The following is a 15,954-nucleotide window of genomic DNA, read 5'->3' as shown; positions in this document are numbered from 1 at the left end:
TTTGGCCTTTGTTTAAAAAAAAAAAAAGTACCCTCAAACAACAATCAGTAACAGAATCAGCAGTCATCCGGCTGAGCCCACAGAAATCAACAACTCTTCAGCATTAAAACACCACTCATGGCCAGCTATTCGAAAGTTACTCGGAAAATTTTTCTTAGATGGGATACTTATCTACACATCCTTTATGATTTATAATGGTCTTATGGGATCGATCTCAGACTTGAGGCTAAAAATAAAACCTATGTTAACTCAAAAAAATAAAAAAACCCAGTTATATTCACCCTCACATGCTTTCTTTTGCACCCCAAACAATCCCCTTCAGCTATGCCATTTGCATTCCCGATTTAAAAAGTAATTTGAAAACATATGCACAGTAATATCTGTCTAGCTAATATGGAAGAAACCAAGCAACGCAAACAAAACCATTTTCTGATCCATTAATCAAAAGAAAATCTGAACGTAACTGTACTGGGGAACACGCCGAAACTTTTGACAATGAGAGTATCCACAATAACTGTAATCCAGAGCGCTTCCAACTTTTTTTTTCATCTCAGCTGGAGACATATTTTCTCCCTTACATTCCCCTCTTACTTTCTTCCTCTCTTGTTACTAGATAGCAATCAAATTCTGTAGGCAGTTATTTATTTTATTATTTTTTTTTTTAATTTAAACTATATATAGAGCCAGGATGGGGCACGCAGGAGAGGACTAACGCCGCATCGAAGCGCGGCGGGGCTGGAAAGCAAAACAATCCCTCTCCCAGGCTGTGCCAGAGCACGCCGAGTCCCCCGGGAGAACGCTGCTACCGAAGGGCCCCCGAGCCCCCCCCGGGGGGACCGGCGGCTGCCGGGGGCGCCCCTCGGTTTGCGTGCTCGCCACCGCACCCCCCCTCACCTGGGGATGGTGATGCACTTGGTGTTGATGTTCTGCGTGGTGATCGCCTTCTCCAGCTCGTCCAGCTGCCCCGTCTTCTTCAGCTTCTTCACCAGGCTCTTCACCGCCTTCTCGCACCATTTCTCCTCCTGCCCGTTCTGCTCCCCTTTCTTCCAGCCCAGGAGCCGCTTGACGATGGGAGGAGTGAAAGGCAGGATGGAGGACATGCTGGCTCGCCCGGCAGGGCCGGCAGCGCCCCGCTGCTGGCTCCGCGCTCTCCCCGCCGCCCCCCGCCGCTCCGCTCCGCGCAGGCCCCGCCGCGCCGCGGGCAGCACAAAGCCCGGCCCCGGGGCGGCGGTGGCCTGGCCTGGCCCGGCGCCGCGCCGCTCCGTTCGCCCGCCCCGCCGGTGCCTCAGCGCCTCGGGCCCGCGGCACCAAACTTTGCCCGGAGTTCGCCGGCTCTCCCCGACTGCGGCGGCGGCGGCGGCAGCTCCCTCCTCCCCCTCCTGCCCCGCTCTGTGTGCGCGGAGAGGCGCCCACTCCAGCTCATTCCCAGTCTGTCTCTCATGCAAATTGCCTGCTGGCCGCCCCGGCCCGGCTTCCACCCCCTCCTTCCCTCCCAAACACGCTCACTCACGCCGCCGAGGGAGGGCGGGGAGGCGGCCGGCCCGCCGGGAACTCCGCTCCCCCACTACTCCTCCCCGCCGCCGCCAGCCCCCGCGCTCCCGGCAGAGGCCCCCGCTCTCCGGGCGGGACGGGGCTCTCCCTCCCTCAGTCCCGCTCCGGCGCGGCGCCCCCTCAGCGGCGCCGGGCGCCCGCGGCCTTCCCGCCGCCAGCCCCCTCAGAGCGCAGGGCGGGAAGCTCCCCTCAGGGCCGCCGCGGCGGGAAGGAGCGTCCACAGCCCGCCCCGGGAGACCCCCGGGGGCTCTGCCCGTCCCAGCCGCGTCCCCTCGGCTCCCCCACGGCCCGGAGACCCGCCGAGGCGGCGGATCCCCGCAGGGAGGCCGGCGGTGCGGGTTCACCCTCCTCGGGGCCGGCCGGGACCGTGGGCTCACAGGGATGGTCAGCGCGGCCGTAAAAGCCCACAGGGGAGTTAAGGAGCGGTGCCAGGGAGAAAGCCCAGTGAGGGAGGGAGGCAGCAAAAATAAACACAAGCGACAAAGTCCCCCTCGGTGAGAGGAAGGGACGGAGGGTCCTTGGGCAGGGTGGGATGGATGCAGCCCCCACCACGGCTCTTTCCTCCGTGGAAAGGTGTTTCCACACAGAGATAGCTGAACACGACTTGGTCAGCTGTGCTCAGACAATCAGCAGGGTTTTTTTTCAACCCCTTAAATTTACTATTCCATTCCCTCATCTTTCCACTCCGAGCACCAGGTACCCAAATAATTTTTACCCTGTATCAGGCACAAATGACACCCTGGAGATGTTTACTACCAGACCTGGTCAGAAATTCTCAGACGGAATATTTTTGTCAGAGGACGACAGTTTGTTCAGATCTAGGTGTTTGGTAGAGATACGTCGGTTTTGGCTGACTCAGGGTGGCATCCAGGTAAATTTCCAGTTTCGCACTTTCCATTGCTGGATAGACTGGGCTGTCACACTCCCCAGCCTCAAGCATCGCCCCCTCCATGCTGAAAGGGAGCCTAAGCCCGAAAAAAACCACAAACCATAGCTCCTCAGGGCTCCAGTTCTCTGATAAACCACCCCGAAATTGCGCCAAGCAGCACGCACAGCAGCCTGGCAAGCACCAAGGAGGCTGGGGGCCACCTGCAGAGGCACCAGGTGCCTCCACCGAGGCTAGTTCGCGTTTCTGAACTCCAGCTGCTTCACGGCTCCTCACAACAGCTGCCCAGGAACACAGGGGGAAAAGTTTCAGGGGACCCAGCTCCCAGATTGTGAGGTTTCGAGCTGAGAGTTGCTTCCCAATTTTCCCCATCCTATCAGAAGGGATGATGGTGAGCCCAAATTCGGGAAGCCTCTGGCGCTGCTCGGCAGCTCCCAGACACGCAGATTCTTGCCAACCCACATTCTCATATTCCAGGTTCCAGCACAACACAGTGGGGAGACTCCTCGAAAGCCAGCATCCAAAAACTTCCCCTGCCTGCGGATTCGAATCAGGCAGCCGTTCGGATTGCCTTGGGGCAAGTTAGGAACCTCTGGGTTCAGACAGCATCTGAGGCTCAGAGGCAACTGGCTTGGCTTTCACAGGGGTTTAAAACAGACAGAGTGTTTTATTCCAAATTGACAGTAACAAATTTTGAAATATCAATATTGGGTACAAATTAAATACTCCCTTCTCTTTATTTTTTTTTTTCTCCAGCATTCTTATATTATTCCCCAGCATGCATTCCCTGAGTGTCTTGAATTTTGGAGGCTCACCGCTAAAATTTTGGAACGTTGCCCTGACCCAGTTTTTGGCTGCCTCGGTTGAGATGCCTGAAGTACGGAGATGTGGAACCCCTGTAGATGATCCCAACATCATTTGAGGAAATAGTCCCACGATGCCTCTAAAACAATGCAAAAAAATTTTGACGCTAATTACACTAAAAGCAGGATGCCTAAATTACTGACTGCTGCTAGTGCCATTGACTTGCTGCATGTTTGTGTTTTTCTGAAAAGGCCTAGTGATTAGTTAAGAATCTAAACTTTCATTTTAAATTTTTTCCCCCCAACTTTAGACAATAACGTGAACATGTGAACCAAGTGAAACACAGATGGTGAAGTTAAGTGCATTTTTAATGTAGAAATAAGTACTTACTACAATTTTAAACATGGTGAAGTTTAAAGTGATCTTTTTCTGTTTTCCTAGTTCTTGGTCCAGTGCATTTTGCAACTAAAAGAAGCCCAGAAGACGACTGAGCCTGAGGGACCGGTGTCAGACCTGGCAAGGCAATGCAGCATCAGGGCCATCTCGGTGCAGATTTCTGCTGGGGACCATATCCGTTTCGTTCTAGCTATTCTGTCTAGAAAATCGTGGGCACTGTTCTATACTTTTTTTATCCAGAAAATTTGCAATAATACTCAAATCTCACCTCCACACTCAGAATTCACGCTGCGACCTCAGTTCAGCAGGGGTTCCAGAATTTTCTGTGCATATTCATGGGCTAATCTTCACTCCGTTACAGTCATATCGCAAGCGATCGACTGGGTAAATTTGAATAAGGGGAAGGAGAGGAAGAGCTGAGTGGTTTGCTCACGCTTGTACAGTGATTTAGTGGCAAAAGGGTGAATAGAATTTGCTAAACACTAAACCGAATTGGGTCTCCCTGGCTTACAGTATCATAAACGAGGCGTAGGCAGCTAAATCACTGATCTAAACTCTAGGCCACAGCAGTGAACACTACTGAAAACAAACATTTGTTTTTGGGATGTAGAATTAATTTTTAAGATTAGGGACACTACATTTTGCAGAACAGCTTGTGTGCTTGCCAAGGTTACCTGTCAGAATGAACTGCTCTATGAAAATATGACTTTCTGAACCCCTAGACAGTAATCCTTTATTTCAGAGCGTTTTGGACACTCTCAGAGTGGAAAAATTAACAGACAGGAAAAGACAGGACCGTCCCAATTTTGCATGGTCTGGATCGGTTTGCTGGTTTACAAACTGTCTGATGCCTTGGAAGCCACCTTTAGGCCAGATAAGTTTATGCATTTATTTGTGATATAATTTTGTCTTTGCTTTAAAAAAGAATCTTTATCTTTGTATGTTTGTGGCATAGTACAGGTTCAGGGACTTCACTTATTGCAGTTTGCTCTTACTGAAAAATAAAGATATATATACGGTCTGCAACAATGTGACAGAGCCATTTACTTGGTTCGTATACTCGAAGAAAAAACCCATATGGCTATCTTGCATTTCTTAACCTTTTACTGATACACCAGTGCCTTAACAATTACTAAAATATAACATCGACAAAACCTTGTTCATGAATAGGATCAATCAATGAATAGGAACAGAATTTAAACTTTACTTTCACAAAGAGAAAAACTGGGCTTTGATTCAGGAACAATACAAAATTACCACGAGAAACAAGAAGGTGTCCTCTGAAGCCCACACACGCGTATACGTACCTTTATTAGAAATATTTTTAACAACTTTTGAGACCAAAGAATAGCTTCACTCTAGGTTCCCTTTATATCCTTCAAGTAGTGAGAAGGGAGCGAGGGATTTTTAGGCAGACACGAAGGTGCCTAAAGCAGATACATCTGCTCCCGCCGCCCTCCCCAGCACCCCTTGTGCCGCAGCGTGCTGGAACAGGCAGGCTGGAGGAAGCGTGGCCAGAGCACGCTGTTCCCTGGCTACGCTCAGCCGACAGACGGTTCTTAGGGGAGCCTGGTGCCTGCTGAAACAGCTCCCAGGCTGTCTTAACATGCAATTGTGGCTAGTTTGAAAATCAGGGAGTGGTTGAGAACCAGCTTCTAATGTGCTGCCCCCATCTCTCTTTCCCTCACTGACTGAAATATTAAGTATAATTTCCTCTGTGGGCATTACCTGTACGTGGAAGGGAATTTTACAATGGCACTGACCAAGACAGCTGAGAAGCAGGTGGACAACCCGTGAGGTTCACAGCAGATAGGGATTTACTAAAGCAGCTAAAGAGGGCTGTGACCTCCTCAGCTCCATTTGTGCCATGTTACTTAAGTAGCCACACTGAAGGGTGAGATAGGCAGCAGGGAAAATGAGGAGATAGTTTTAAATTGGGTTATATTCGTATGTTAACTTGGAAATAAGGGCTATGACATTTAACTTTGAACCTATGTTACATATAATATGAATAAACAAGGGAAAGTGTGGGAGCTTTTCTTGGTTAAGGTAATATATATATGTAGAACAGCATTTATATGCCAGCAAACCTATCTTAATCACTCAGAACAAACCTACAGGAAAATAACTTTTGGGGTGAGTCATGAAAAAAGCAAGGTCATTTGAAGTTAATGTCTTCAGAGTTAGCTTCAACGTTGTGAAACACACAGACAAATCCTTTCAGGGTACAGCAATTATTCTTCTGTACATATGAGAAAACATATATGTATACAACAAAAAGTTGCTTTATTGAAATTCATAATATTTAATACACACAGGCTAATTCACCTGGACATTCCAAGAGGCTCAGTAGTGTAAAGATCATGCAACCACCTCTGACCAAAGGTCTAGTTAGGCCAGAATCCTGTCTGTGACCGTAGCAGAACCTCTTGCCTGAGGAAAAAATATGAGGTTGCAACAGGTCCAGAGTGATCCTTCTTCTAATATACTCCCCCAATTTTTGTCAATTACTGGTGTAGGCACTCTTGAACTGGAGGTGATCTCCTCAGAGAGACACGGATTGGCCATTCCTACACTCCAAGACCTCTTTGCTTCTGACTCACAAGTTTACAGGTGGCCTTCGCTAGACCCCCAATGTCCCATCTGGGACACAGAAGAGAGCTACTCTAAAGATGACCTGAAATTGTCCAATGGAAATGTATTGCTTGTAAGATTCCCTCAGTACTTATTTTACGAACTGGACAGTACTTGGTGACCACGCAGGAAGAGAAAGCCCAGTGTTGTGGTTAGGGCAGGTGAGTGCTTTCCTGGGAAACTGGAGTTTTCCCCTCTCTGTTGCTGCTCCCATGTGATACGAGGCAACTTCAGCCAAACCGGTGCATGTTTGTGGTGTGCACCGCGCTCTCGGGAGGTCTGGCTGCTCCCCTGGGGTCAGGTCTGCAGCAGGGCACACACAGCTGCACGGGAAGCTGCTGAGAGCTCTGCTTCAGTAAAGCGGGACGTCCTGGTGGTCAGGGTCCTTACAGACCTCCTTAAAAACACACATCTAGCAGAGTTTTGAAAATAGCAATCGTAATTCTGGTTTTACCTGGCTTTGAAACCTTAATATACCTTATATGATAACTCTTAACACTGTTTACACATGTCCAGTAAGTGACAGGAGATGGCAGGCGATAGTATGGAGGATAGTTCTTTGGTTTACTGTTTTTTTGGTTTCATGAGAGACAATAGAGCATCTTGCTGGGAGCACCACAGCATCTTCCCCTGCGCGGCTCTCAGAGGACAGGAGAGGTGCATGCAGGGACATGAAAGCCTCCTGAGGCTGAGCCCTTGGTTGAACCACAATCCCTTGGATAAGACCTCATCTAATCTTTACAGATGTGTTAACAGCCTGAAATTAATATGCTTTCAGTTAACCTAGAGATAAAACTGCCTACTAGTATAGACATCCAGTAGGCCGTGCAGATATCCTGACGACACGGAGGGGAGTGTTTTCAACTCCCGGCTTTGCGAGGTGGCAACACCTGCAAACGCTCAGCGTTGCTGAGACTTTGCATACAAGTAGCTGCCGTCAGGCTGTTCTTGGGTGGGAATGCATACACACACACAAACATTTGCCTGTTCCAAGTCTTGCAACCTGAAATTTCGTATTTTTTTAGTATGCCACGTGGTTCAAATAAGATCCAAGTTTTCAGTTACAGGGAATTTTCTCCTTATAAGACATTTCCCTCCTCTGGTTGCTAGAGTGACCAGGGTCCACGTAAAATTACACAGATAGTCTCTTGTGGTACAAAAAAGCACCAGTAAAAAAGCTGCAGCCAGAAAAAAGAAAGGAATAGGCCAGGGCCCAAAGCCTCAAACACAGAGGCTCGTTACAGGTAACACAAAAACTCCAGCTCCCAGCCACAAGCATTTTATTTGAGATTCTTTTCCTATGTCCATATATGACTGTCTGTCCCTTCTGAATTCCTTGCTGTGTCTACACCCTTTTCTTTGCCAGGGCACATCTGTTAAAGTCTTCATTTTGGCTTTTGAAGTGGGCATTTTATATCCAGCTGAACTTTAAAAAAGATCCTGAGCAAAGACCTTTAACAAGTAAATATAAATATATTATTTTTATGAATAGGCCCCTGTTTTCACATGTTCCACTTGCAATGGCCTCTTGTCCGCAGCTGCTGGCATGTCAAACTCTCTATGGGAAGAATACACTTCTGGAGAAATACTCTTTCCTGTGCTGTGCACAGGGGAGATTCTCAAGGAACATTTTAACGGAAGAATTCACCCATACTGCAGGGGGAAATCCCACTGTCCTCCTGGAGCCTCGGGTAGCAGAAACCACACTGGCCAACATGCTGGAACTGACCTCCCCCAGCACTACAGAGACATCCCGATCCAAACTGCGTGGCTCAGACGCGGTCCGCTTGCTGTAGCATTTGTGCTGAACCTGAGCAGAGCTCGAGGCTGCTTGTAGCACACCTCCACGCACACCAGAGAACAAACGCTTTGGAGCTCAGCCCTGGCTCACCCAAGTCACATGGGAGTTTACTAATTTCAATGACTATAGAGTTTAGCCAGTAGTTTTTACGCGGTGGCTCCTCTATGTTAAAACCAACAGTTACAGTCTGCTGACTTTTTCATTTTTGAGGTTTGCTTAATTAAAAAGTGCCATTGCCCTCTTTTTTGTTTTAATTCTTTTAACCTGAAATGCAGTTGAGGCCCCACAAAGGGACTGTCATTCTCATCTGAAGCAAGAATCCTCTGTAAGGCAGCAGCTGTAAGGAAGGAGTGGCATGGAATTATTTGCCCATGAATAATAAGTTAATATTTAGACATAGCTTGCTTAGATAAGAAAAACAACTTGAAGATTTATGGGAGAAGCTCTGTATGGCCATGCTTTGTGGAGCAACTTTTCGAGCTCCATGTAGAATCCCAAGTGTTGATTTTGCCTCCTGACAGTTTAATGTGTAACTCAAGAAAGTGCATTCTTCAGAATCAAATAAAAAAAAAAAAAAAAGGGGGGGTGAAAAAGGAAAATCAAACCACTACAACCTGCCTGCTCTTCTTGTTTGCTAGGGATTTCACTACATTTTGAAGAGAGCACGATCACATTAATATGGGGATCCTCAAACACAGCTGACCTGGAGACAGTCCACGAGCTGTGCACATACATATACAAAAACCTTGGCTTTACTTTTTTCTTTAGTCTTCTTCTGGGTGCTCACTATTGCAAAAATGCAGCTTTGCTTTTTCATAAAATTTTCATAAAGCTCAAGTCCTACTTGGGCTATAGGCACAGAAGGGGAAGAGCACTGCAAAGAAATGCTCCTGCTCTGCGTGTGTGAGAGAGGAGGGATGTTTACTCCTTGTTTATTTGTTCTGGGGGGAAATAAAGTGCTTTGCGTGAGGGCTCTTTGCTAGTGAAGCTGAAACACTCTCAGGGCCCTGCTAAAGCATTGCCAAGTCTGTCAGGAGAGGGGAAAGCAATCTGGGCAGACTGCCCTACATTAAAACTAAACTCAAATCGAATTCAGTTCAAGCACACAGCCCAATACTCGATATGGAGGCTAAAGGCAGAATTGCCAACTCAGGCACTCAGAACTCCTGAGTCAAGACCCCAGCATATCATCAAATGGGCTTAAAATTGGAGCAATTAAATTAAAATAATAATGCTGTTTCCTTTTTTCCCCCCTCTTTTTGCATCTCAAAGGGTTCACATTCCCTACCTTGTCTTGGCCCACGCAGGAGATGAAATGAAGGCTGAGGTTCTGATGCAATTATATGTTTCCGGGAGCTAAGGGCTTTAAGAAACATCACCTGTGTGAGGCTTGCAGTAAACTTGTGAGAGGGAGGAACAGTGCAAAGGAAAGCAGAGCTGTGGAGAAAATGCACTTAATTATAAATTTACCCGAGATACTGAACAAATTAAGGAAACCTCAAATGCTGATTTATTGTAACACGTTGGGATTTATTCTTTCTTTTAGGATGAACTAGGCAGCAAAACTGGGATCTGTATCAAGATTTCAGACCAAAGCTCAAGGCTGCCTACGTAATGCTGCTTGTTGGTTTTGATATGAGATTTTGGGATTTATTTTTTTTTTTATGATAATACCACATCACTGGTTATAAGGCTTTTTGTAATGTATCAAAGAGCAATTTTTTCAATATTGATGGTTCTTCCCCCCCTCATGGAGTTAGGAGTAGAATTGAAAATCATGTGCGTCAGCACTCAGAGACTTCCTGGGAAGTTAATGGAAGCCAATTTTGGCACCTGGGTACAGCCTTGATAGAGATGTTCAAAGGCACATGTGATTTTTATGACCCTACTACCATTTTTAACCTTTAGAAATCTCTTTCGTAGCTTAACTTCAGATATCTCTTCATGAAAGTTCTGTCCTCTGTTTACTTATCAGCACTTCTAGATGTCCTTTATAGATTTACCTGTTTTAAAATCACTGAAACAAATGCTGTGGGTACTGGAGGGGGGAGTGAAAAGTAAGGAGGCTAGAGATAATTTCGGTTACCTAACATTCATTTGATTTAGTCACGCAGAACTGGATCAGTGCAGCTGATACGGAACGATGATTAAACTAAACCCTGAATCTATATTCCCATGTGATCACCCTCATTATCTCCGCTATCAAGGTTGATCTGACAAGTAACTTTTATTTAGAATCAGCCATACTTCTTTTCCCCGCCTACCCCAAAGGCACCAGAGTTGTTTGCAGCTCCCCACTTAGAGAAAGTAAAGTGTAATTTACGCCCACAGTGCAAAGGAGGAGCTGGGTAAAAGAGAAATGGCTTCTTTATTTTGGGAGGCCTGATCCATAACCCATTACAGGCAAGAAATCAGGGTTTGTAAAGAGCTCTGGGTTAAAAAAGACAGAATGCTATAACTCAGTTATTAAATGTCCATTGATTCCTTGCTTTCTCATATACGTTCACATAAAAAAAAGCATATGCATTTCGTATCACTTGTAATGCTACCTAAATTGTTGACTTGACCTTTAGTCATGTAGACAAGCTGCTGGAAGTAAGAATATTTGTATAACAAGAGGGTACAGAAAATATTAGTAACAATCTTTTTAGGCAGAAATTGCACTATGCTATATGCTTACAGGATATTGGATGTGCTGCTAGATAAAGCATGTGTTTAGTAAATGGGTCCGTATCTCTGCTCTGGTCTACGGGGACTGACCTCCTGCCCGACCCCTCTTTTAGTGAGGCTGACTCAGTAAATGAGAAATGGTTAACTCGTCTCCTGTACCATCACTCTTTCTGACCAGACACACTAATGACAAACCAGAGGTACAAAGGTTCACAGAACTGACCGTTTCCAAAGATACGCACTATTCCTAAAGGAAAGGAAGCCAGGCTAGAAACTAAATTTGCAATGAAAGGATACAAACATGGTCTTTTTCAACTCCGATTTCTGGTTTTGGTTTCGCTTGTGTTTTCTGGCTTGTTCTTTAAAGACTTAACCAAGCTTGCCGAGGTGGAGATTGAGGCACATTTGAAATTAGTCAGCTCATTTTTGATTTCTGGCAATTCTGAGAGTTGTGAGTTTTCCTCAAACATTATTGAGTTGTAAACTGAGGATCTCTTGGGTCCGGAGCCCGGCGTCCTGTGGAGGGTGTTTTCTATGCCAGTGTTCCCACTGGCTATTAAAACGGGGCCCGGGGAGCAAGGGGAAGGAGGCTATGAGGGTGCTGTGAGCAGGGAAAAGGAGGAGAATCCTAAAAAGGGCCATTGCTACTGGGGTTATGCGTGCTCTGCAAGGCAGGATGAACACAAAGCTGCTGCGGTGCAAGGCAGGGTTGGGATGGATTCAGGTAAGCTGAGAATTTGGCCTTTGCTCTGTGTTGGGTTGGTACTTGGTAACCTGAGTGACTGTGCTACGTAGCAATTTGTTTTGATATTCTGGGCCCTTTGTTTTATGAAATATTGGCTTCATTTTATAAAATACCTCTGAGGCAAGAAGGGAAACCAGGCAAGTTGCAAAATAATTCTCTGATCATCCACTCAAAGCCCCATGAGATCTATTATTCCGACAGCAAATCTCCCCATGATGCATGCAAACTCAATTCCCACTTTTGCACTGTCATGTCAAAACTTGCATCCATCACGCTCTCGCAGTGTGCTTCAGGCCTTGGCCCATTTTGGTGCTACCTGAGGTATGTCAAACAATGTTCTTTCTCCCGCTGTTTGAATACAGAGAGGCCTCAAGTAGGGGGAGAAATTTGAAGGCAGCCACCCAGATGTGGCGGCCGCAATGTGGGAGACAGAGCCTTTTGTCTCTGCTGTCACTAAAGCTTGAGAACAATTTATCTGATTTGTTCATGGAACAACGTTATGTCTTTCCATTGTGTGTGAACAGTTCTGTTGCTTAAAATGTTACACTTAACGGAGCAGTTAGTCCTTAAAGCGACAACGTTTTGTTTTTCTTCACTGTAATTAAATCTGGAAGAGACCAAGTCAACAGTTTGCCAGCACAGAGGATTAGACTTCCTGTTGCTACTTGTATAGCTGAATAGATTATGTGCAGTTCTTTGCACAAATACAGTAAGACCTAAATACCTTACCATCTATTCATCTATATCAGATATAACTCCCTTTCGCAGCCTAAATAATTAATACATGTTGCCTGAGTCATTAGCACACCAGAACTGTTGAACACTGGACAGTTAAGAGATAAGCTTAAGGAGTAGAGAGTTGACAGTGAGCTCTCTCATTCCCGTCCACCCATTCTCACTCCAAAGAAGAAAAAGAAAAAGAAAAGGCAATTGTTCAAATTACAATGGAGTGAAGCTGAAGGCATAAAGCCATTTGAGAGAGAAGAAATGGCAATTTGAATAGACAGGAAAAGTTTGAATTCTGAAAAGGGAGAAGGGCAGGGCGGAGATGCAGCTGAGTGCTGAGCTACGTGAAGAGTCAGAGGTGAGGAGAAAGGGAAGGACAAGGGAAGTCAGGGCCTGACAACGCAGGGCCAGTGGTAAGGCGTGGGGAGGGGTAAATGGTGCTCTTCCCCACCCAGGGGATGGTGCAAGCCTCGGGCAGGAGCGAAGGAAAGAGTCACCATGGTGGAGGAGAAGAACAAAGTCAACAGAGTCACCTGGTAGCAGCAGGGCAGGGAAGGAGAAGCTTCTCGGGGAAAAAAAAGTAAAAATAGAACAGTGTATAGATACAGAGGAAAAGCGATGCTGAGTTTTTCCAGGGCTAACGTGTATAAGGGATCTTCATTGGACTGGGGAAAGGGGAAGATGGACTGACAGGAGAGTTGGAAAATAGGAGTTCAACAAAAGAGATAGACCAACCTCAGGGTCCTCGTACTTAAACAGAAAGGCGGGCGGCAGGGCCGAAAAGAAGAGGACACGGAAAGGCAAAGGTGAAGCTGAGGAGGGGCTGGAATTCTTTGTCTTTACGAGATTTTATAGCGAATGCTACGTTAATTTTGTGTAGTGCCAAAGACAATATAAACTGTAGAGAAAATCAGATCTGTAGTGGTCGAGGATGTAGAGAAACAGTCGATCGTATATTTAACAGGAAGTCAGGGAGATCAAAGAGTTTTCAAAATGGTTTTGTTTTTAAATGATACCCTGGCTTTATTTTGTTTAGATTAAGCTGGGGGCCTCTCTGAAGAGGATAAAAGGAGAACAGAAATGTGTAACAAAGACATTTCCCCTCTCCTTAATAGTCAAGGGAACTTGACATCCCCGCCGAGCAATAGCACCATTATATGTACTGCTGCAAGAAAGGAAGCTATTTTATCCTTGCAAGGAAAGAGAGATGTTATCTTCTAGAAAAGAGGTAAAGTTTTGCAGAAATTCGGTGCTGTTAATAGACTGTTATGACAGCGTGCAATTTCATTTCCAGTGAACAATGCATGTCAAAGGCCTGAATGCTACAGCATTTAACACAGATAAAATAGAAAACAAGCGCTGCAGAGCCTACACTCTCCGGTAACATATACTTCCAAACATTCTTTTCATTTTAAGAGTTAAATTAGATTTTTACTTCTAGCTATTTTCAGCTCAACGTGAAGGGATGGTTTTGCATTAATGGAAGTGGCAAAGTCTAGCCTGTAATGAATTAAGATAGAATAATAACATTAGACTCTGGAAAGAGAATTCTCTAAAAGATCTTCTGTAAAAGGGAACATCTCATAACACTTCTGGAGCGTGCCTTGGGCACAAATTTTGCAAATGAATTAGGTGTATGTTTAAATCTGCTTTTGCTCATCAAAACACTGAAATGTCTTTGTATTTTTTTCCTCATTTAGAACGGATTTGAGTGAATACTTAAATGTGTATTTGTTTTGCCGTAATTAGAACTTAATGTGCAGTCAACGCCATGCTTCAGTTTCATACTCCTAGTATGCAGGCAGCATTATGAAGCTAAAATCTTAACTTCCAGTTAAAACAGGATATAAAAGATTACAAATTAGAGGATACAAGAGGAAGAAGGGGCTCTCCACGGGAGGCACATATGCCCTCCCTGCTTCAGAATGAGGAACAAACAAGAGGCTGTTTCCCATTTCTGCAGCCATGGCTGATGTTAGTATGAGAGCCATAGCAGCCCCTGCCAGTCTCACTACAGTTAAGGTGGTGCCAGCCTTTCCGTTAGAAACCTTATAGACACCGTTTAATAACTTGGCCCCAAAATACTGGCTTCAAGCTGAGAACTGGCATCAGAGATTCTCAGTCCTTCAGCAATGCTGAAGACATTTCCCTCCTCCCGAATACTGAAAATTCCACAAGTATTTTAATGCAGAATATCTATGATTCTTTATAAAGTTTCCTTTTGGGTAGGTATTCCCGTCATTTCAAAACAACTTCATACCTCTGAGTGAACTCATCAGTGCAAGGGAAAGCTGCGCTCTTCAGGTGAAATCTTCACTGTACAGAGCATGACGTACGAATCGTTTATGGTATGAATTATGGCCTCTCCAGTAGCTTCTAAATACACGCATATTTGTGTTTTCCCTGTTGCTGTATCATGCAGCTGAGGACCTCAGGGTGATCTGTAAACCCTGTGTGCTCTTATCATCTTTACCAACGCAGGCCTAGCTTATCTCTTTTCAGGCTATCAACTAAGACCTGTATTTCCACCAGTGCACCCAGTTTATTCTTTTTCTGCTTACCTCTCCTGGGTGACTTTCCATTTCATGTAACAGTTTTAGGGATGCAGGAGGCACCTACACCTTGACGTCTTTGCCTGCTGGCAGGGCTCTTCATCCCCATCCTCATCCAAACAACACAACCGTTTGGCTACATTGCTGCCAAAGGCGGTGGTCGGAGCAGAACGGAGGATCACGCTGCAGGGCTCTAGCTCCCAGCCACAGAGAGGCGATGCCTGGGTGGGAGCAATGTGGGTTACCCCTCCTTCCCTATGGTATGCAGTCCTGATGTGAGAGGAGAGAGGCTGTGAAACCCCATCTTCCCTTCTCTAGCCACAGCTGTGGTTGAGTTGATGAGTTTTTGTTCCCTTTTTGGCACATGCTCCTACTTCAGCTTCACCCTAGCTCGTAGGGATAAAGCTCCACTTCAGCTCTCATCCCATGGTGGCACGAAGTGCTCACGGGCGGTGAGTCAGGCAGCCCTTTCTCACCCACAGGCAGCTGCCTGTTGGGTTTGTGGTCTCCACCAGCAAAACGCAAGGAACCTTCGTTTCACTAACCTTGACACAAGGCTTACAGTGTTCTCCATTTGACTGAGGTTGCCCTCAGTCCGTCCTTTTATTTTCGAACCCTAAAGCCTCTTAGTTTCAGGATTGCCCACAGCAGCTGTTGCTGATCAATTGGGGATCACCCACTTTCCTCCTCAAGGCCGGGCCCATGGATGCTTTAGATACAGCCTCAGACGCAGACGGTGTGCCCAGACCTGGCGAGAGGGCAGAGAGCCAGGAGAATTTCCCTGCTGCAGGGAAGAGACAGCTCTGCCTCATCAGTCAGGGCCATGCACCTGCGGAGCCAAGGCTGTGCTGAAGAGCACCCATCCCTACCGAAAAGGGCATTTGTTTGACACAAATGCTCAGAAAATGTCTTAACTGCCCTGCAAACTGGCAAGTGGTAGCTCGTTTTGACCATGCTGCCTATCAGTTGGAAGGAGGGGATGTGAAATACAGCAGCATGGGAATCCCACAGAAGCAGAGATGCTGAGAAAAACAGCCACCCCCAGAACGCTTAGCTTTTTTTTTTTTTTTCCTCTGAATAAAGGAAAATTTTCTACTGTCAACAGCGAGGGGAAGAAATTACATCGCCTGTAGTAATGCTGCCCTGAAGGAGGAACTAACCTGGTTCAGTCTGGTGTAACAGAGAGCAG

General features: G+C 46.1%; 1 protein-coding gene across 1 annotated transcript in view; it reads right to left on the bottom strand.

The window, feature by feature from the left end:
- SMAD3 (SMAD family member 3) overlaps positions 1-1,423 on the bottom strand; it is a 77,520-nt gene extending 76,097 nt beyond the window's left edge. Inside the window, exon 1 of the mRNA XM_063346210.1 lies at positions 895-1,423. Within this exon, the coding sequence (XP_063202280.1) occupies positions 895-1,100 (206 nt within the window). The 5' untranslated portion in view covers positions 1,101-1,423. The remainder of the gene's footprint in view (positions 1-894) is intronic.
- Positions 1,424-15,954: the final 14,531 nt, after the last annotated feature.

This window comes from Chroicocephalus ridibundus, chromosome 9 (genome assembly GCF_963924245.1).
Source record: "Chroicocephalus ridibundus chromosome 9, bChrRid1.1, whole genome shotgun sequence".
Classification (NCBI taxonomy): Eukaryota; Metazoa; Chordata; class Aves; order Charadriiformes; family Laridae; genus Chroicocephalus; species Chroicocephalus ridibundus.
This window is presented reverse-complemented; position numbering and strand designations above follow the sequence as displayed.